This window comes from Heliangelus exortis, chromosome 2, assembly GCF_036169615.1.
Source record: "Heliangelus exortis chromosome 2, bHelExo1.hap1, whole genome shotgun sequence".
NCBI classification, from domain to species: Eukaryota; Metazoa; Chordata; class Aves; order Apodiformes; family Trochilidae; genus Heliangelus; species Heliangelus exortis.
The window spans coordinates 131161610-131175983 of NC_092423.1; the positions used below are offsets into that span (position 1 = coordinate 131161610).

At 37.6% G+C, this 14374-nt stretch overlaps 1 protein-coding gene across 3 annotated transcripts in view; it reads left to right on the forward strand.

The window, feature by feature from the left end:
* The window catches only part of FZD6 (frizzled class receptor 6), a 28617-nt gene extending 23813 nt beyond the window's left edge, over window positions 1-4804 (forward strand). For all 3 annotated transcript variants that reach the window (XM_071738096.1, XM_071738098.1, XM_071738097.1), the window contains exons 5-7: window positions 457-605; window positions 1878-2306; window positions 2801-4804. In XM_071738096.1, the coding sequence (XP_071594197.1) occupies window positions 457-605; window positions 1878-2306; window positions 2801-2957 (735 nt within the window). In that variant the 3' untranslated portion in view covers window positions 2958-4804. The remainder of the gene's footprint in view (window positions 1-456; window positions 606-1877; window positions 2307-2800) is intronic.
* The last annotated feature ends 9570 nt before the right edge of the window (window positions 4805-14374 follow it).

Consider the following 14374-nt stretch of genomic DNA (forward strand, 5'->3'; position numbering starts at 1 on the left):
CGAGTTAAATGTCTCGGCTGCTATGATCACGTTCTGCAAATAGGTAGATCAATTTTGCAATAAGTAGAAAATTACTATATTGCCCTGCAGCTTCTTGAAGATCATGTCTATTCTGATTAACTCCCAGTGCATCTATTTACTGTTTCTTTTAAGTTGAAGGGATAAATCTTATCTGAAGAACATGGTTACTAATACTGTTACCTCCCAAATTATCTTTCAATTTAAAAGAATAGTATTTCCCTCTGACTAATCTGTCTGTGTATTCAGCTGTAGACATTTACCAGGTCCAACTTGACTGTACATGTCTCATGTTTGTGCACAGTACAAGTCTCAACAAAGAACAACCATAAAGTAGAAAGTACCTCATTTACATAACTTGCTTGTTTTCTGAGTTTAAAAAATAAATCAACAAGTATATTTTATTCTTTACATTTATTAAACTTTATTATCTTCCAGGCAAAGGCACTAGCAAGACCAGAAATATTTTTGTTTCTGATGAAATATTTGCTGACATTAATTGTTGGCATATCTCCAGTCTTCTGGGTGGGAAGCAAAAAAACTTGTTCTGAATGGGCCAATTTCTTCAACAGGAATCGTAAAAGAGAGTAAGAACATTTTTTTTTATTATTTTTTAAAAGTGTATACTTGAAAATTAATAGTATTTCAGACATATTTCTTCAATTATAGCTCAAGTAATCAAAATGTTGTCCTTAGACCCTTTCTTTTTTGCATTCTAATGGCTGCATATGGGCATCAGCAAAATTCCATTGGAATCTGTGGAAGTTTTATATGTGCAATGAATTTTTGACAACATTCTTGGAAGATAAAGAAATATTTTCCTCTGCTGATTTGTTCTCTTTCATAGAGCAGAAGACATTGTTTCATTTAGCATTCAGTCAAATGAGGGAAGATGATTTCAGCCATCAGTTTAAATCCTTTCATGTGTTCTGACTACTTCATTTGGCACAGTACTTAGCTGTGTTTGCTATTATGCAATAGCAACATCCTCTGCTTTTCTACTCTGCCAGTCTTGTCATGTTTTAAAATTAATTTTTATTGAACCATCCTTAGTATCACTTTTATTGTATTAGCCTACTGTTCTTTTTTATTTTTTTCCTGAAGCAGAATACTTCAGGTTTATTACTTAATATTAGCATATTTATTTCTATAGATTTCAACAGATTATAAATGTCGTTTCCATTTCTTATAGCTGTCATTTTTTCCATTCCTTTTTGTTCCTTGATTCTTTCTTTTACGATCATCTGTGTTACTCATAAATTATACTGTGTTTTGAGATATTTTTAGTTCTTTGGATTTCTCAAGGCAGCAGTCCTTAAGCTCCTTTTATTTTACATTTGCATTCCTTGATGGTGGGCTTACGGTTTCCTTTCCCTCTCTCCCCTTTTTCCATTTCCTGTCTAATTTGTCTTGTATTTCACATGTTAACTGCTTTCAGCTATAAGAATTTAAAAATAATTAAGTCAATTTTATAATGCTTACCTTTTTTTTTTTTTTTTTTAATTTAACAAGGTTTACTTTCATAAACTTAATTTGGTAATACAGCTGTTTATGAGCTAATCCTGCTTTTCTCTCTTAGATGACTAATCTGCTGAAGTCATTGGATTTACTTGCAGAAGTAAGGACTGTAGAAATCTGTGTTATTTAATTGTTCCATAGACATAATTATTTTGGAGCCATTATAATCAGATTTTTAATCTCCTCTTTTCACTGAATTTTTTTCTCTCATAGTCATTAATATCCAGCTCAGATTGCGTCATTCTTTGTTCTTCTCTTGTGGTTTTTTTGTGTATAAAACCACAGTACATTGTATCTAAGGTTTTCTCTTCTTTCAGTAATGTGCTTGTATTTTCTTTCAGTCCAATCAGTGAGAGTCGAAGAGTGCTACAAGAATCATGTGAATTTTTCTTGAGGCACAATTCCAAAGTTAAACATAAAAAGAAGCACTACAAATCAACTTCACACAGACTGAAAGTCATTTCCAAGTCAATGGGGACGAGCACGGGTGGCACAACAAATCATGGAACTTCTGCAGTAGCAATCACTAATCATGATTACTTAAGCCATGAAAATGTTGCAGAAATTAAGACCTCCCCAGAGACATCTGAGAAAGAGATCGAGGCAGATGGAACATCAGCCCAGAGAGTCGAGGAAGGTGAAAACAGTGGAGATCAAATGTTATCTAGTTCTAAACTGACCATGGATCAGGTGGAAAGAAGAAACAAAGCAGATAGCTTGTGTGATATAAGTAGTGTGGCTGAGAGTATGAAGAGACTTGGTGAAGGAAGGTAAGGCTCTTTAGCTCAATTTTTGCTTGTTTATGTGTATTGCCACTATTTTGGTAAGTTGCCTGTTTCTTCTCTGGGAAGAATCAGTGTACTATCAGCACACAGTTAACCCCCAGTGGCTGTCCGGAGTACTGCAAGTCTTGCAAACTTTCATACAGCCATCTATCTTTACCATAAGGAGTATTTTATAATTTTGAGTGGTTTTTTCCTTTTAAGCGTTGAGTGTTGGAGCTTCAGCTTGTAGGATATTTTTGTACTGTTGAACAGTGATCTTTAGAAATCTGTGGCTCCAGTGCAATTATTTTGAGAGGTGACAAGCCTAAAAAATAGCAATGTGACCCTTGGCTTGGAAAAGTATGCAGAATATATTGTGTTCTCTTGAAAAGAATGGAGCTTAAGATATATTGTAATTTCATCACTAAAAATATATTTTTTTTCAGTAATTCCCTGAGCTTAAAATTGACTTTCAGTGTCTTATTTCTCATTATTTACAGAATAACTCCTAAAAATGATTTTATTGAATCTCCTCCACTACAAAGCAGCTGTTCCCAAATACCTGATGTCTCACAGTCAGGGTCTGTGTCACTACTTGTCTACTCGGCTTCAGACACCAGAAGAGAGTTGGATTCAGGAAACAGTTCTAACCCTTAAAAGACTGAAATTTTATATGAACATTTTTCATTATATAAAACCAATATGGATTCTGTGTTACACTGGATATAACGTATAGTCTGTGCCTTATTAAAAAACACACATCTTGCTTTGCACTTAAATGGAAGTTCTATTGTGGGGACACCTAGCAATAATGTGCTCTATTTAATCCCATCCAGGAATAATGGAAATTGAAGTTCTCTAGGACACTGCTGGACTGACTAGCAGTAATTTATGAAAAAGATGAGAGAAACAAATATTGCTCCAAATATAAAGTACACTTTCTAATGAATCGCATTAAAATAATGCTAAAAAAGCACTATTATTTTTCAAAAAGTCATAAAAGTTCCATCTGCATCTTTGATATTTTTTTAAACCTTGACAATTTTGTCACTCTTTTAATACATATTAAACAGCATCACTTTGATAAGGGATACACAAATTTTAGAAATACTTTCTAAATTATGTATCATGATGTATCAGTTATAGCACTGTTTTATGGTAGCTTGTACACTGAATATGAAAGGGAATCTGGAACTGTTGTGATTTATTTTGTACATAAAAATTAATTTTGTAAATAACTGGTTAACAATAAGGTCAATATTTAGTACTTATTGTTTTGTATGTATTGTACAAACTTGGTAAAAGTTAACATGCTTCTCTTAGTTGTTACTAAAGTCAGCAGTAATGTGGTCATCAGACAATGTTACTTAGTTCTGAGTAAAGTAGGTTGTACCTTTATGTATAACATGTACCATTCACTGTGCATTAGGAGCAAAACTGGTCAGACATCTCTGCATCCTGTTACAGGGATGATGTGTTAGATGCAGCACTGCTTAAAAAGAAAAATGCTTCTTTGAGTCCCTCCTGGTGTGGTGCTCCAGTGCCTTGTGCCAAAGAAGAAAACACTTCCAATTCCTGGCAGCATGGGGGACAGAATCCAAAGCTTACACATTGGGTTCTTTTACTGAGCTGCACTGAAAGTGTATGTTTCATTTTGTTTCTATGCAAGTAACTTAATATGTTTTTAATTCTGTAGAGAAATATCTTGCAGAAAAGAAACTGTTGAGTTATTTCTATGCAGGCTGGGTTAACCATATATTTACTGAAAACAAGATACTTTTTCTACAAAGCTTAGTTTCCTTATGCTACTGCAATATATTTTCTTTAAATCAAAAATGCCTTAATAATACATGTAGCCTTTCTTACAATAGGGTGCTTCTCAGGAGCAAGTACTACTGATGTGAATAAGAATTTCTTTGTTTGGCTCTTAAGAAAAGCTGTCTCCAATGAAGTCATTGTAGTTTATTACTTGAGATAATTTGGAGCAAGGACTGCTGTTTTCTACACCTAAATGTCAATGCATTTTGTAAGACTCTTCAGCATCATGCATTTGATTATTAATATTTTTATATTATGCAGAGAAATTACTGTATTCCAATTAGAGCAGCATTCATGGTGATCCTTTGAACAATCAAGCAAAATGGCATGGTACAAAGGTCATTTAAATGCTGAATCAACAGGAGCTACAGTACTGATAAACCAAAGTGACTTGTTTTATCCATGTATTAAAAATAGAATGTATTTACCTTTACACTGCAACATCTGTCTTTTAATATTTGTAATTTATTGCCTTACGTATTACATGCTATTTCTTTTATAATTTCCCCATAATTCTTGCTACTGAGAAGGACAGTGAGAAAGATCTGAAAAACCTCCTGTGAAAATGCACAGCAAGTACCCTTCATTCTTCTAGTCTTGTTTGTAGAGGGGTAACTTTACACACATGCTCAGTAGTTCCATTATTCCCATCTTTGTTAGTAATAAAATATACTGTTGTATAGCAAGAGCTTCTGAGTTGGTATTTCTTACGAGCATGCTTGATGTTCAATTACTGTTGGATTTTTAAATCTAGGTCACTTTGATGTGTTTTTTCTTAGAGCTATGTGAGGCAGTAAGCATTGCAGTGTTTTTATGTCTCCTGTGTGAGAAGCTGAGACAGAACAACGCTGGGAATTATTCACATGAACACAGGCAGCTAGGAAGGAGTGAAAAATTCAACTAATCCTTTCATTGCAAGGTTTCCTTCTTTCTTTCTTCCATGACCTCTCATTGAAGTCCTCCTTTAGATTACACAGAACAGGTATTTCCACACCATGCTCTTGCTGCAACCTTCTTAAAATGTTCATAAACATTTAACATTTATTTAATACTATTATTCCCTCTTTTAGGTAGTTCAGAAAAAGTAAAGCTTTTGTGGTAACTGCTCTAAAAAAGGTAAATACAAAGTAATCTTGAAGTTAAAGCAACACTCTGGGCTTAAAAATAGACACATTTTTTAAAGAACTGTGACATCCTAACTAAGCAGCAAACATAACATTCATTGGAAGTGAAATGCATCAGTGCTACAATGGGACTGTAACAAATGTGTGAGCCAGTGCTGCTGTGCCAGAAATAATTCGTGGAATGTGACTATCCAAGGTAACCTAAAGAGACTCTTCCTGGGTGCTTTGATCTTGAAAAACTCATGTGATAACTGGAAAGTTTAAGAGCTATTTGAATGCCCATAAAAATGCTGGAAAAGAAACTGAAAGAAGAGAGGTGCAGAGGTAAATCAGGGCATGGATGCCTTGCAGCAATGGACTATAGAGAAGCTCCATCAGCTTTAGTAATTTGGGACTCTCTGTCTTCAGAAAGATGCACCGAATATCAAACAATTTTTACAAGACTGATGCAGATACTTCAGTGTCATTTTCTGCCTTTGTTTGGAGAAAGCTAGAATAAAGGGTATGGACAATTCTCTAAGCCCTTAGTTATATCATAAATGGTCTTTTGCCTCTCTTTCCTAAATTGTTTCAAAATACACATTATGCTGAGTTTTGAGGTGGCATTGGCATAGAAAACCTTTCAACAAGCAAGATAAATTTATCGTGCTAAATCATACTTGATTTGTGATATAAACAGCACCAGAGATTGCTGCTACAGTAGTGTTATGATACATTTGTGTATGCTCTACCTTACTGTCCTATTTTGTTAATTTTTAAGTAAAAACTGGGACATAGTTAACTTGGAGTATAAAGAAAAACTCCGCACATATGTTGAAAAAAATGGTCCAAGTTTGCAAAATTAACCCAGGATATGGACAAATAGGGTATTTAGTTTCTATTTGGATACCTGAAAGGTGCTATTAACAGATAATAAGGAAATATCTGTGGGATTTAAAGTATCTTTAAATCCTTTTGCTGTTTTAAATATATATATTTATATAAAATCTGTTTAGGTATGGAATACTAACAAACTGAAGCATAATACTTTTTTCTTTGCCAAATGTTCAGCTGATTTACAGAGAAGTGCTGGGTCTTTTTCTATACTGGATGCAGGATATACTTGTTTTAAAGATGGTCAAATCTAATTGAATTTCAGAGGTAAGAAAAAAAAAAAAAGTTGAACTTAACTTTAATAAAGTTTAACATTCTGCAAAAGCAGTGGAAAAAGCAGCAGCTGAATAGGATGGGGAATTATGTTTCTCTTTGAAGTCTGACCACCCAGTCTCAATGTGCAATTTCAGAAGGCCCCTCATCAAAGGAGAAATGTTCCCTCCCTCCCTTGACACTGCCTGCTTGTTGAATCAGTCTTTGAAGGTATCTGACTGCTCTCTGTTTGCCTCTGTTCAGTGGTAAAGATCTCTGCCTGTATTAACCACTGGTATTCAGAGTAATTCAGATGGCTGGCACCAAAGGTATTTTGGAGTCTCACAAGAATAAATGTTATTTCCTGTGCATTACCTTTTTTGCACTCATTCTTTCACTTGTTTTGTTTGGGGTTTTGTTTTCTTTGGTTTTGTTGTTTTGTTATTTTGTTTTTGATTGGTTTCTTGCTTCCTTGTTTTTTTGTTTTGGTCTGGTATTTTTGTCATTTTGTATTGTCCCCATCATATTTAGCTTGATTTTAAGTAGACTAGAGTTTAAGTGTAATTAGAAAAACAGAAGTTGGGCAGTCTATACCACACCTTTGTGAGCTACCTGCTTTTTATTTCTAGAGGAACTTGGAGTGTCTTTCTGGTGTACACCTATGAAAAATGCTTCTGTATATCATCTAGATTTTACTTCATTTTAAAAAGCACTTGAGATGCAAAGTATAATTAGAATCATAGAATTGCTCAGGCTGGAAAAGACCTTCAAGATCATTGAGTCTGAGCTCATCCTAACCCTGTTATCCTATTCCTGGTGACCCACCACTAAACTGTGTCCCCAGGCACCTGGGGAAATGAAACACGTTCAGGGATGGAGACTCAACCACCTCCTTGGGAACCCAGTTCTAGTTCTTAACAACCCTTTCTGTAAAGAAGTTTCTCATGAAATTAAAGGATTAAAAAAATTCTGGGGACATTTATATCTGAGTTCTTCATTAATGCCTATTACCTGTATTTCAACTTTGTTCATCAAAACTAAATAAAAAAAAGTTTGCTTTATTTGAGGTCTTACTAGTTAAACTAATGACAAGCATAGCAATCTCTTTAAACACATAAAGAACTACCTTCATTAAATAGCTCACAGTGGGTTTCTCAGTGCAAACAGAAGCTGGAGAGGAGAATTGTTTCTGCAAGGAGAATTATGTGGAAGAAAGTTTTATGGAAGGGTCGTGCTAGATGGGCACCTCCTTTTCAGCCCAGGGAGCACACTCTAAGGTGTGGCAGTGGAGTCATGAGGGAACATCAGGTGTGTTAAGTGGAGAGGAATACACTCAGATTTTACATACAAGGTAAATGTATTACACATTTGATGTACAATGTGAAGAGAAACAAGAGGTGATAGTGGTATCATTAAACATGACCACCAAAGGGATCTTAAACAGATGAAAAGCATGTTCTGTGTTGGTTGTCTGTGAAACATCCTTCCAAAGTCTCTATAGTTTTATGAAGATAATGTATAACATGGTTTATCTTTGCTATGTTTTGCCTGACCACATGAAACTGCATCACAAGAAATTACATGGGTACAGCAATAAGACAGTGCCAGATAAGGTCCTGGACAAAATTATTAGTAAATTAGCTAATTAGTTGATGGCTTAAGCTTCTTGGGAAGCTGCATTCCCTCCAGAGCCAGGTCCAGTGGTATCATACCTACTGTCTAAGAGTGCATGCAAGTCTTGAATGACCCAGCTGAAGATGAAGGATTTGAGGATGCTGAAGCTGCTGAACATGTTTCTTGACACAGAGTCTGAGTCACTGATGTTCCCTCCGGGGCACAGCCCTCTCTGGGACTTGCTCTCCTTTCACATTTCTACAGACAGGGCTGCGACCCAGACTTCTGACTGAAAAACAAGTGGATGCACAGCAGGGTTTAACAATCATTCAGTGAAATGTGAGGAGGTGGCACTGACAGGGGTGTGATGTGGCACTGACAGGGGTGTGATGTGGCACTGGCAGGGGTGTGACATGCCACTGAGCAGGTCAGATGCAAATGTATGGGGCTGTCTGAAGTCAGAACTCACCATGGAAATTAACTGGAGATATTTTTCTTAAAATGTGATTTTTAATAGGCAAGATTATCCCAAGAATGGACACTGGGAGAAAAACTGATAGTCAGGATAAAGTTCCGTATGGAGAGAAATGGAAAGTCACCAAGCCAGTAGGAAAACCCAAGAGAACACAATAAAAAACAAGGAAGGACTTCACCTTTTAAATTAATTCAGCCTCGGCAGCATTCAATTTTAGATCACACATACTGAAAGTTTCTTTACTTGGCAATGGGAAATTGGGACTTCATAAGTGAGATTTTCAATCAACCAAGAGGTGCTGTAATTACAGCAAAATTACAAGGACAGAAGTCAGGAAACCACACTAGGAACAAAACCATGCCTCACAAAAGTGTAGTTAGATGAGCATCTCTCATTAAAAAATTGAATACAAAGAAGGACTTGAAAAGACATTTTTCTTCTCAGGAGTCTGGTACATCTTTGCTTTTTCTGACCAAACATGATCTCATCTCCACAAGAACCAGGGATTCAGACCCTTTCCACTGCCATTGGTCAGCTGTTGATGCAGGTCAATTAAGATTTTTATTTTAGCACATAGAATAATTTGAATGCAAGAGTTTATCTGTTGAAGTATCCTCAGGGTACCTATGGGATTACCCCATTGATTCCCCAGCAGCTCCTGTAAGTCCATGGGCTTTTTGGAGGCAATGGGTTATCAGTGAGCAGAGGAGGTTGGGTGCTGTCCAGAAGCTCCCCAGCTCTGCTTGCAGTGAGCTGTTGTGCTTCTCCACTGAGATCAGGCCACCAGTGGGGATGTGAGAAACAGGGTCTCGGGAATGCTGTGGTCTCCAGGCTTCACCACTACATTCACCAAGCAGAGCCACAGCAGCTGTGCACATCCAGATCTGTCATCACTGAGCTGTGACTCTGTCCCTCTCTGTCTCTCCTCCAAGACAGGAAGTTTTGTGCAACTGTTGAGTGTCCTGGAACAATTAATTAGTTTCTGTAGCCAAATCCTCTTGTATCCACAGGTTTTGTATGTGCCAGCTATGGTGCCTGTAGACCTCTGGTTTCTGCAAGCCAACCCAAAGTGCTCTGCAGCCCTTTCTCAGACTGCAGCCCATGCCTCATTGCTGTCTTGCTTCACATGAGGAACTCCTTTTCAAAGGGCTTCCTGGATACAAATATAACCATTTCAAAGTTCAAATGCATTCCTTTACTTTTAGGATTGTCATTAATTTGAGGTAATATCTTCCAAAACTGGGTGGACAGACCTGTGGCAGTGTAGAAAATCCAAGATCGTTCCCTTCATTAAAGAAGCCTTCCTGTCTGAATGGAGCATTGTATTTCACATCCTAATAACTACTTACTAGCACAGGATTCAAGGAAAATCAGATTTTCAATTCTGTAAAAGGGCTTTCTATTCATTGAGGATTCATGAGATGGCCAAGTAATTTTTTTACCATTGACTAATTCACACCCACTCTTATGAACAACTGTTTCTCCTGAGCCTCTGCTCTCTCCTTGCACGTGATGATTTACTGGAGGCACAGTGAATTTAAATTAAAACGAGACTGAATTAATTTTCTCATTCTACCACGTGCACAAATCCTTGAGCAACCTGATCTCACTGAACTTGCTTCGACCAGATGCACTCCAGACATCCCTTCCAACACAAACATTTCCATGACTTCAGCCAGGATCACAGCAGCTGACTTGGGAGTCAGTCTTGCAGAGGTACAGACCAGACTCATTCACAGTCAGACATTAGCAACCAGAATCAATCAAAACAGGTCTCAGGAAGGGCTTTTCATCAGACAGTATACACTATAGAAATGTCTGCTTGCCCTGTGTTATCCTTTATCAGTGAAGCAGACAGTTCTCCTAAATGGATTTATAAAATTTTATCTAACTCTGTCTGACAACTTGTAAGTGATGTTTAGTTTAAGATATTCAATGCTTCCATTATCACTGTAAAAGCCACAGCTACAGGGACATGTAAGTATAAAACAACTGATCAACAAGGAAAAAAAAGTGTGTATAGAAGCTCCATCAGGCTATTAAAGGAGCTGCTTCCACAAAATGAACTCTCTGGTATCTGGCGTATGTCCTTGACTTGGTAAGGTCAAGTGTTAAAGATTTATCTCAATAAAAAAATTAATCTGAGTAATAAAAAGTGTTAATCCTCTCTCTAGTGCTTTCTATTATGCAAAAATACAATATTTCTTATACTAACATCAAGAACTACCACGTGCTTATTCAGAGGTAAGGAATTAACAGTTAACTGCAGGATTTCTACCTTGTTTGTGAAATGCCATCCTCCTGCATATGGGCACAGGAATCTCCTTCTGCAGTCAAACCTCTGAAGGATCAGCATATGCTCCCCTGACAGTTATGCCCCTGTTGTTATGCTCTGAGCTCTGCCTGTCCTTTCTTGTGGTCATTCCCAATATTTCTGGTTTTCATGGCTTACTTAGTGAGCTGTTTGAATGACTTGACTGTCACCTGCAGGTATAGTGTCTCAGCAAGGACAAAACTGATACAATTTACACTTTTACCCTTTTCTCAGAGGCATAAAAATAACATCACTGAGTGTTATAATCCTCTAAAATTACTTTTTAAGATTCAAATATGAGTATGTGTACCTGCAAAGCACTGCTGTGACTCCAATGCCATGCTTACGTAGAAGCTACTGGAAGTTTTTTTGCTAGTAGAGCAAAAAAATAGAGGGAGAGAAGTCTGGAATTATTTTAAATATTAAACATGCTACATAAATAGTATATTTGAACTATAAGTTTTTAAAAGGGATCAATTCCAGAATCCCATTGATTCTTATGCAGTTTCAAAGGGGGGTTTTGTGTGGAAGAAAATTAAATCTCTTTCTTAATCCTAAAATATATTTCCCTAAGAATTCTCACTTTGGTTTTCTTCTATAGCAGTACAGATGGCTCTTTGTCTCCTCAATCAGCCAGGCTATTTGAGAAAGGCTATTTGAGAAATTCAGCAGTCTCCTCTGATCCCAGCTTTTTACACAGACTTAAAACTCACCCTATAAGATCAGTAATAAAGGGAACAAGAGCTGAATAATGCTCTCCATGATTAAAAGCACCAAGTGTAGATCAGCAAAGGTCCTGAGTGTTGTGATGCTGAGCACAGCATTGCTGAGCCTGAGCTCTCTGCTGCTCACTTTGGGGTACACATGCATTCCCCCCAGCAATGCATAGCTAGGACTGACAATCACAGTCAAAGTCCCCACACATCACCAGAGAAATGTATAAAGCAGTAAGAGTTAAAAGCAGATTAAAAATCCAGGTCTTGGCTTTTACCTTACTGGGCCTCTTTTGGCTCAGGATCCTCAGCTTTGAACCTTCTGTAATACTTAGACACCTAAGTCTGGTTTTCCTGCTTGTGAAAAGCCACAAGAAATATAGATCCCATATGAGAAGAATCTATTTCTGAGTGGTTAAAGCTTCCCTTCACTGCACAAGGAAACTCTTCTACCAGCTATGTGTCTGTTCTACCAGGTTTGGATTATGGATCTGGTTTTTCCTTCCTAGGCTCTTCATTAATCAATGGATTCCCATTAATAAAATGCTCCTTATCATTTCTACAGCAATTGTTTTGCTTTATGAAGACTGAAGGATGAGTAGCAAATATTTACCAATATTCAAACCAATGCTGTAATAAATGTCAGGGTTTTACAATGGGCTGGCAATTAACAGAATGAGAGATGCTCTCTATTAGTCCCCCTCCCCTCCCTGATAACAGAAGGAAAGATAACAAGGGAGACAGATTTATGGTTGAAAACTAAATTACACAGCTTTAATGAAACAGTAATGATAAAAAAGGTAAAATTATTAAATGTATACAAATATACAGAAAAGTAATACCATGACCCTCTTTCATTTCCTCCAGTAACACTCACCTCATCACCGAGGCTGCAGGGCAGCTCTGGGAAAGTCCAGGCTGGACTCCTGGAGGCAGGAACACACAGATTCAGGTTAGCATGGACCAGCACCACAGGCAGGTGAACAGACAGAATCCTCCTGGGATGTTAAAGAAGGAAGAAAGCAGGAAGAGGGCAGGACTCCCGTGACCCCTCAAATTTGTACCGATGTGTATGGGATGGAATACTCCATTTGGTCAGTTTTGATCACCTGTCTTGTCTGTTCCTTCCCAAAGGTGGGTTGAAAGTGTGACCCCTTTCCTCCTTTTTTATTTCTGGAGCATAAATGTTTCTCAGAACTGAGCAGTGGCCTTGGTTCTGCACACCATTCTCTAGCCCTATCTGTGAACATAGAGCGTTATCAGTCCTAGAAGCAGACACTGAGTGTGAAACTTGCTGTTAATTTCAGCAAGTACAGCTATTTACAAGAGACTTAACTGAAAGTAAAATTACAAGACAGAAAATTAATTCTATCCTGGCCCAAACCAGGACAAAAGAAACTTCATAAACTGAAAGAGTTTGTACAAGGAAGGTGGAGAGACCCAGAAACCCAGTGGGAAGACCCATGAATTTAAACATTTTATAGCTCAGGTGAATGTAAACACATGGGTATGTGAGCACATTGTGCTCTTCAGGATTGTGTGGATGGTTTTGGGGATGCTGAGAGGCTATGCTAAGCAGAAAAACAGCTCACATCCCAGCAGAGAGACTGCTCTTGTAGCACCAGCCCAGTGGTGTGAGCATCTGCTATGGCAGTGCATGACAGCAACATGGTGATCTTGCATGAGCTTGCCTGGGTTGTTCAGCAGCAGACTGATTGTGTGGAAGATTTTAGTGGTATTTCAATGGTGGATGTATGTACCTCAACATCTTTGCTGATATGGGTGTAAAGTCACTTTTAAAAGACACAATTTGTATCATATGGCAGTATGGGTGAGATGAAGGAATCACTAATTGATACAACATGGATCCTGTTTTAAAGATGCTCAGGCAAGTTTATCAAAGCAGACCTTTTATCCTGGAAATATTGAATGCAAAGTAAATCAGTAGTTCTGATTCAGTTTGAGTGTCTCAGTAACATTCAACAACAGTTGCTGCCTTCAGAACCATTTAAACATGTCAAAAGCCCACAGAACATAAGCCTAGCAGATGGTGAGGGCTTGCTCGGAATGAAGCAGGCTAAGGAAGGATGTTGATATTTCTATTTTCCAGATGGTAATTCACATTGCAAGTCAAATGAGCACCAGAAGAAGCACATCACATCACAGAGCTCAAAACAGATGTCCCACAATTATTTACTTAAACCATCTTTTAAGTGCTCCTCAGTTTGCTTCTCCTAGCAAAACCAGCCATTTGGAATTTACAAGGTTCTAGCTCAGCCCCAAACTCTGACCCAAACAGCGAACAAGCCCAGGTAGGGAAATGCATATGCAAATTTATTTATTTAAAATACCGAGTAATTCCATGAGGAAGGTGTACAATGATGCTGTGCTGTGTGCTTCAGCTTTCACACATCTCCTGAAGAAAATAATTCTGTAGCACAGAGCTTTGTCAGTCTGGGAAGGGATGTGTCCTAGTAACAGCTCACACTGATGTCAGGAAACCCCAGCCACTTGGTAACAACACCTGTGTGAACATGCACATTACAGAGAAGTCAAATGTTCATCTTCACAGTATTATCACCAACCCAGACCAGAAGCAGGAGGGTTTGCTGGCAGTGGAGCACGTTACACAGTGAAGGCTCTGCATTTGTGTGTTCACTGAGAATGTTAAAGAAGCAATTGTTATATTTAAGGATTTACATAATTCCATATTTTTCCCCAAGTAGGTTTAGGGAATTATTTCTATTTACTATTTACTATTTCTATTTACTATTTCTATTTACTATTTAGGAAACTACAGCTATTTTATGAAGTTGTCTGGTTATATCACTGCTCTCCTTCAAATGGCAGGAGCCCACACCTCAACAACGTGGCTTACACCAGTCCCAGTT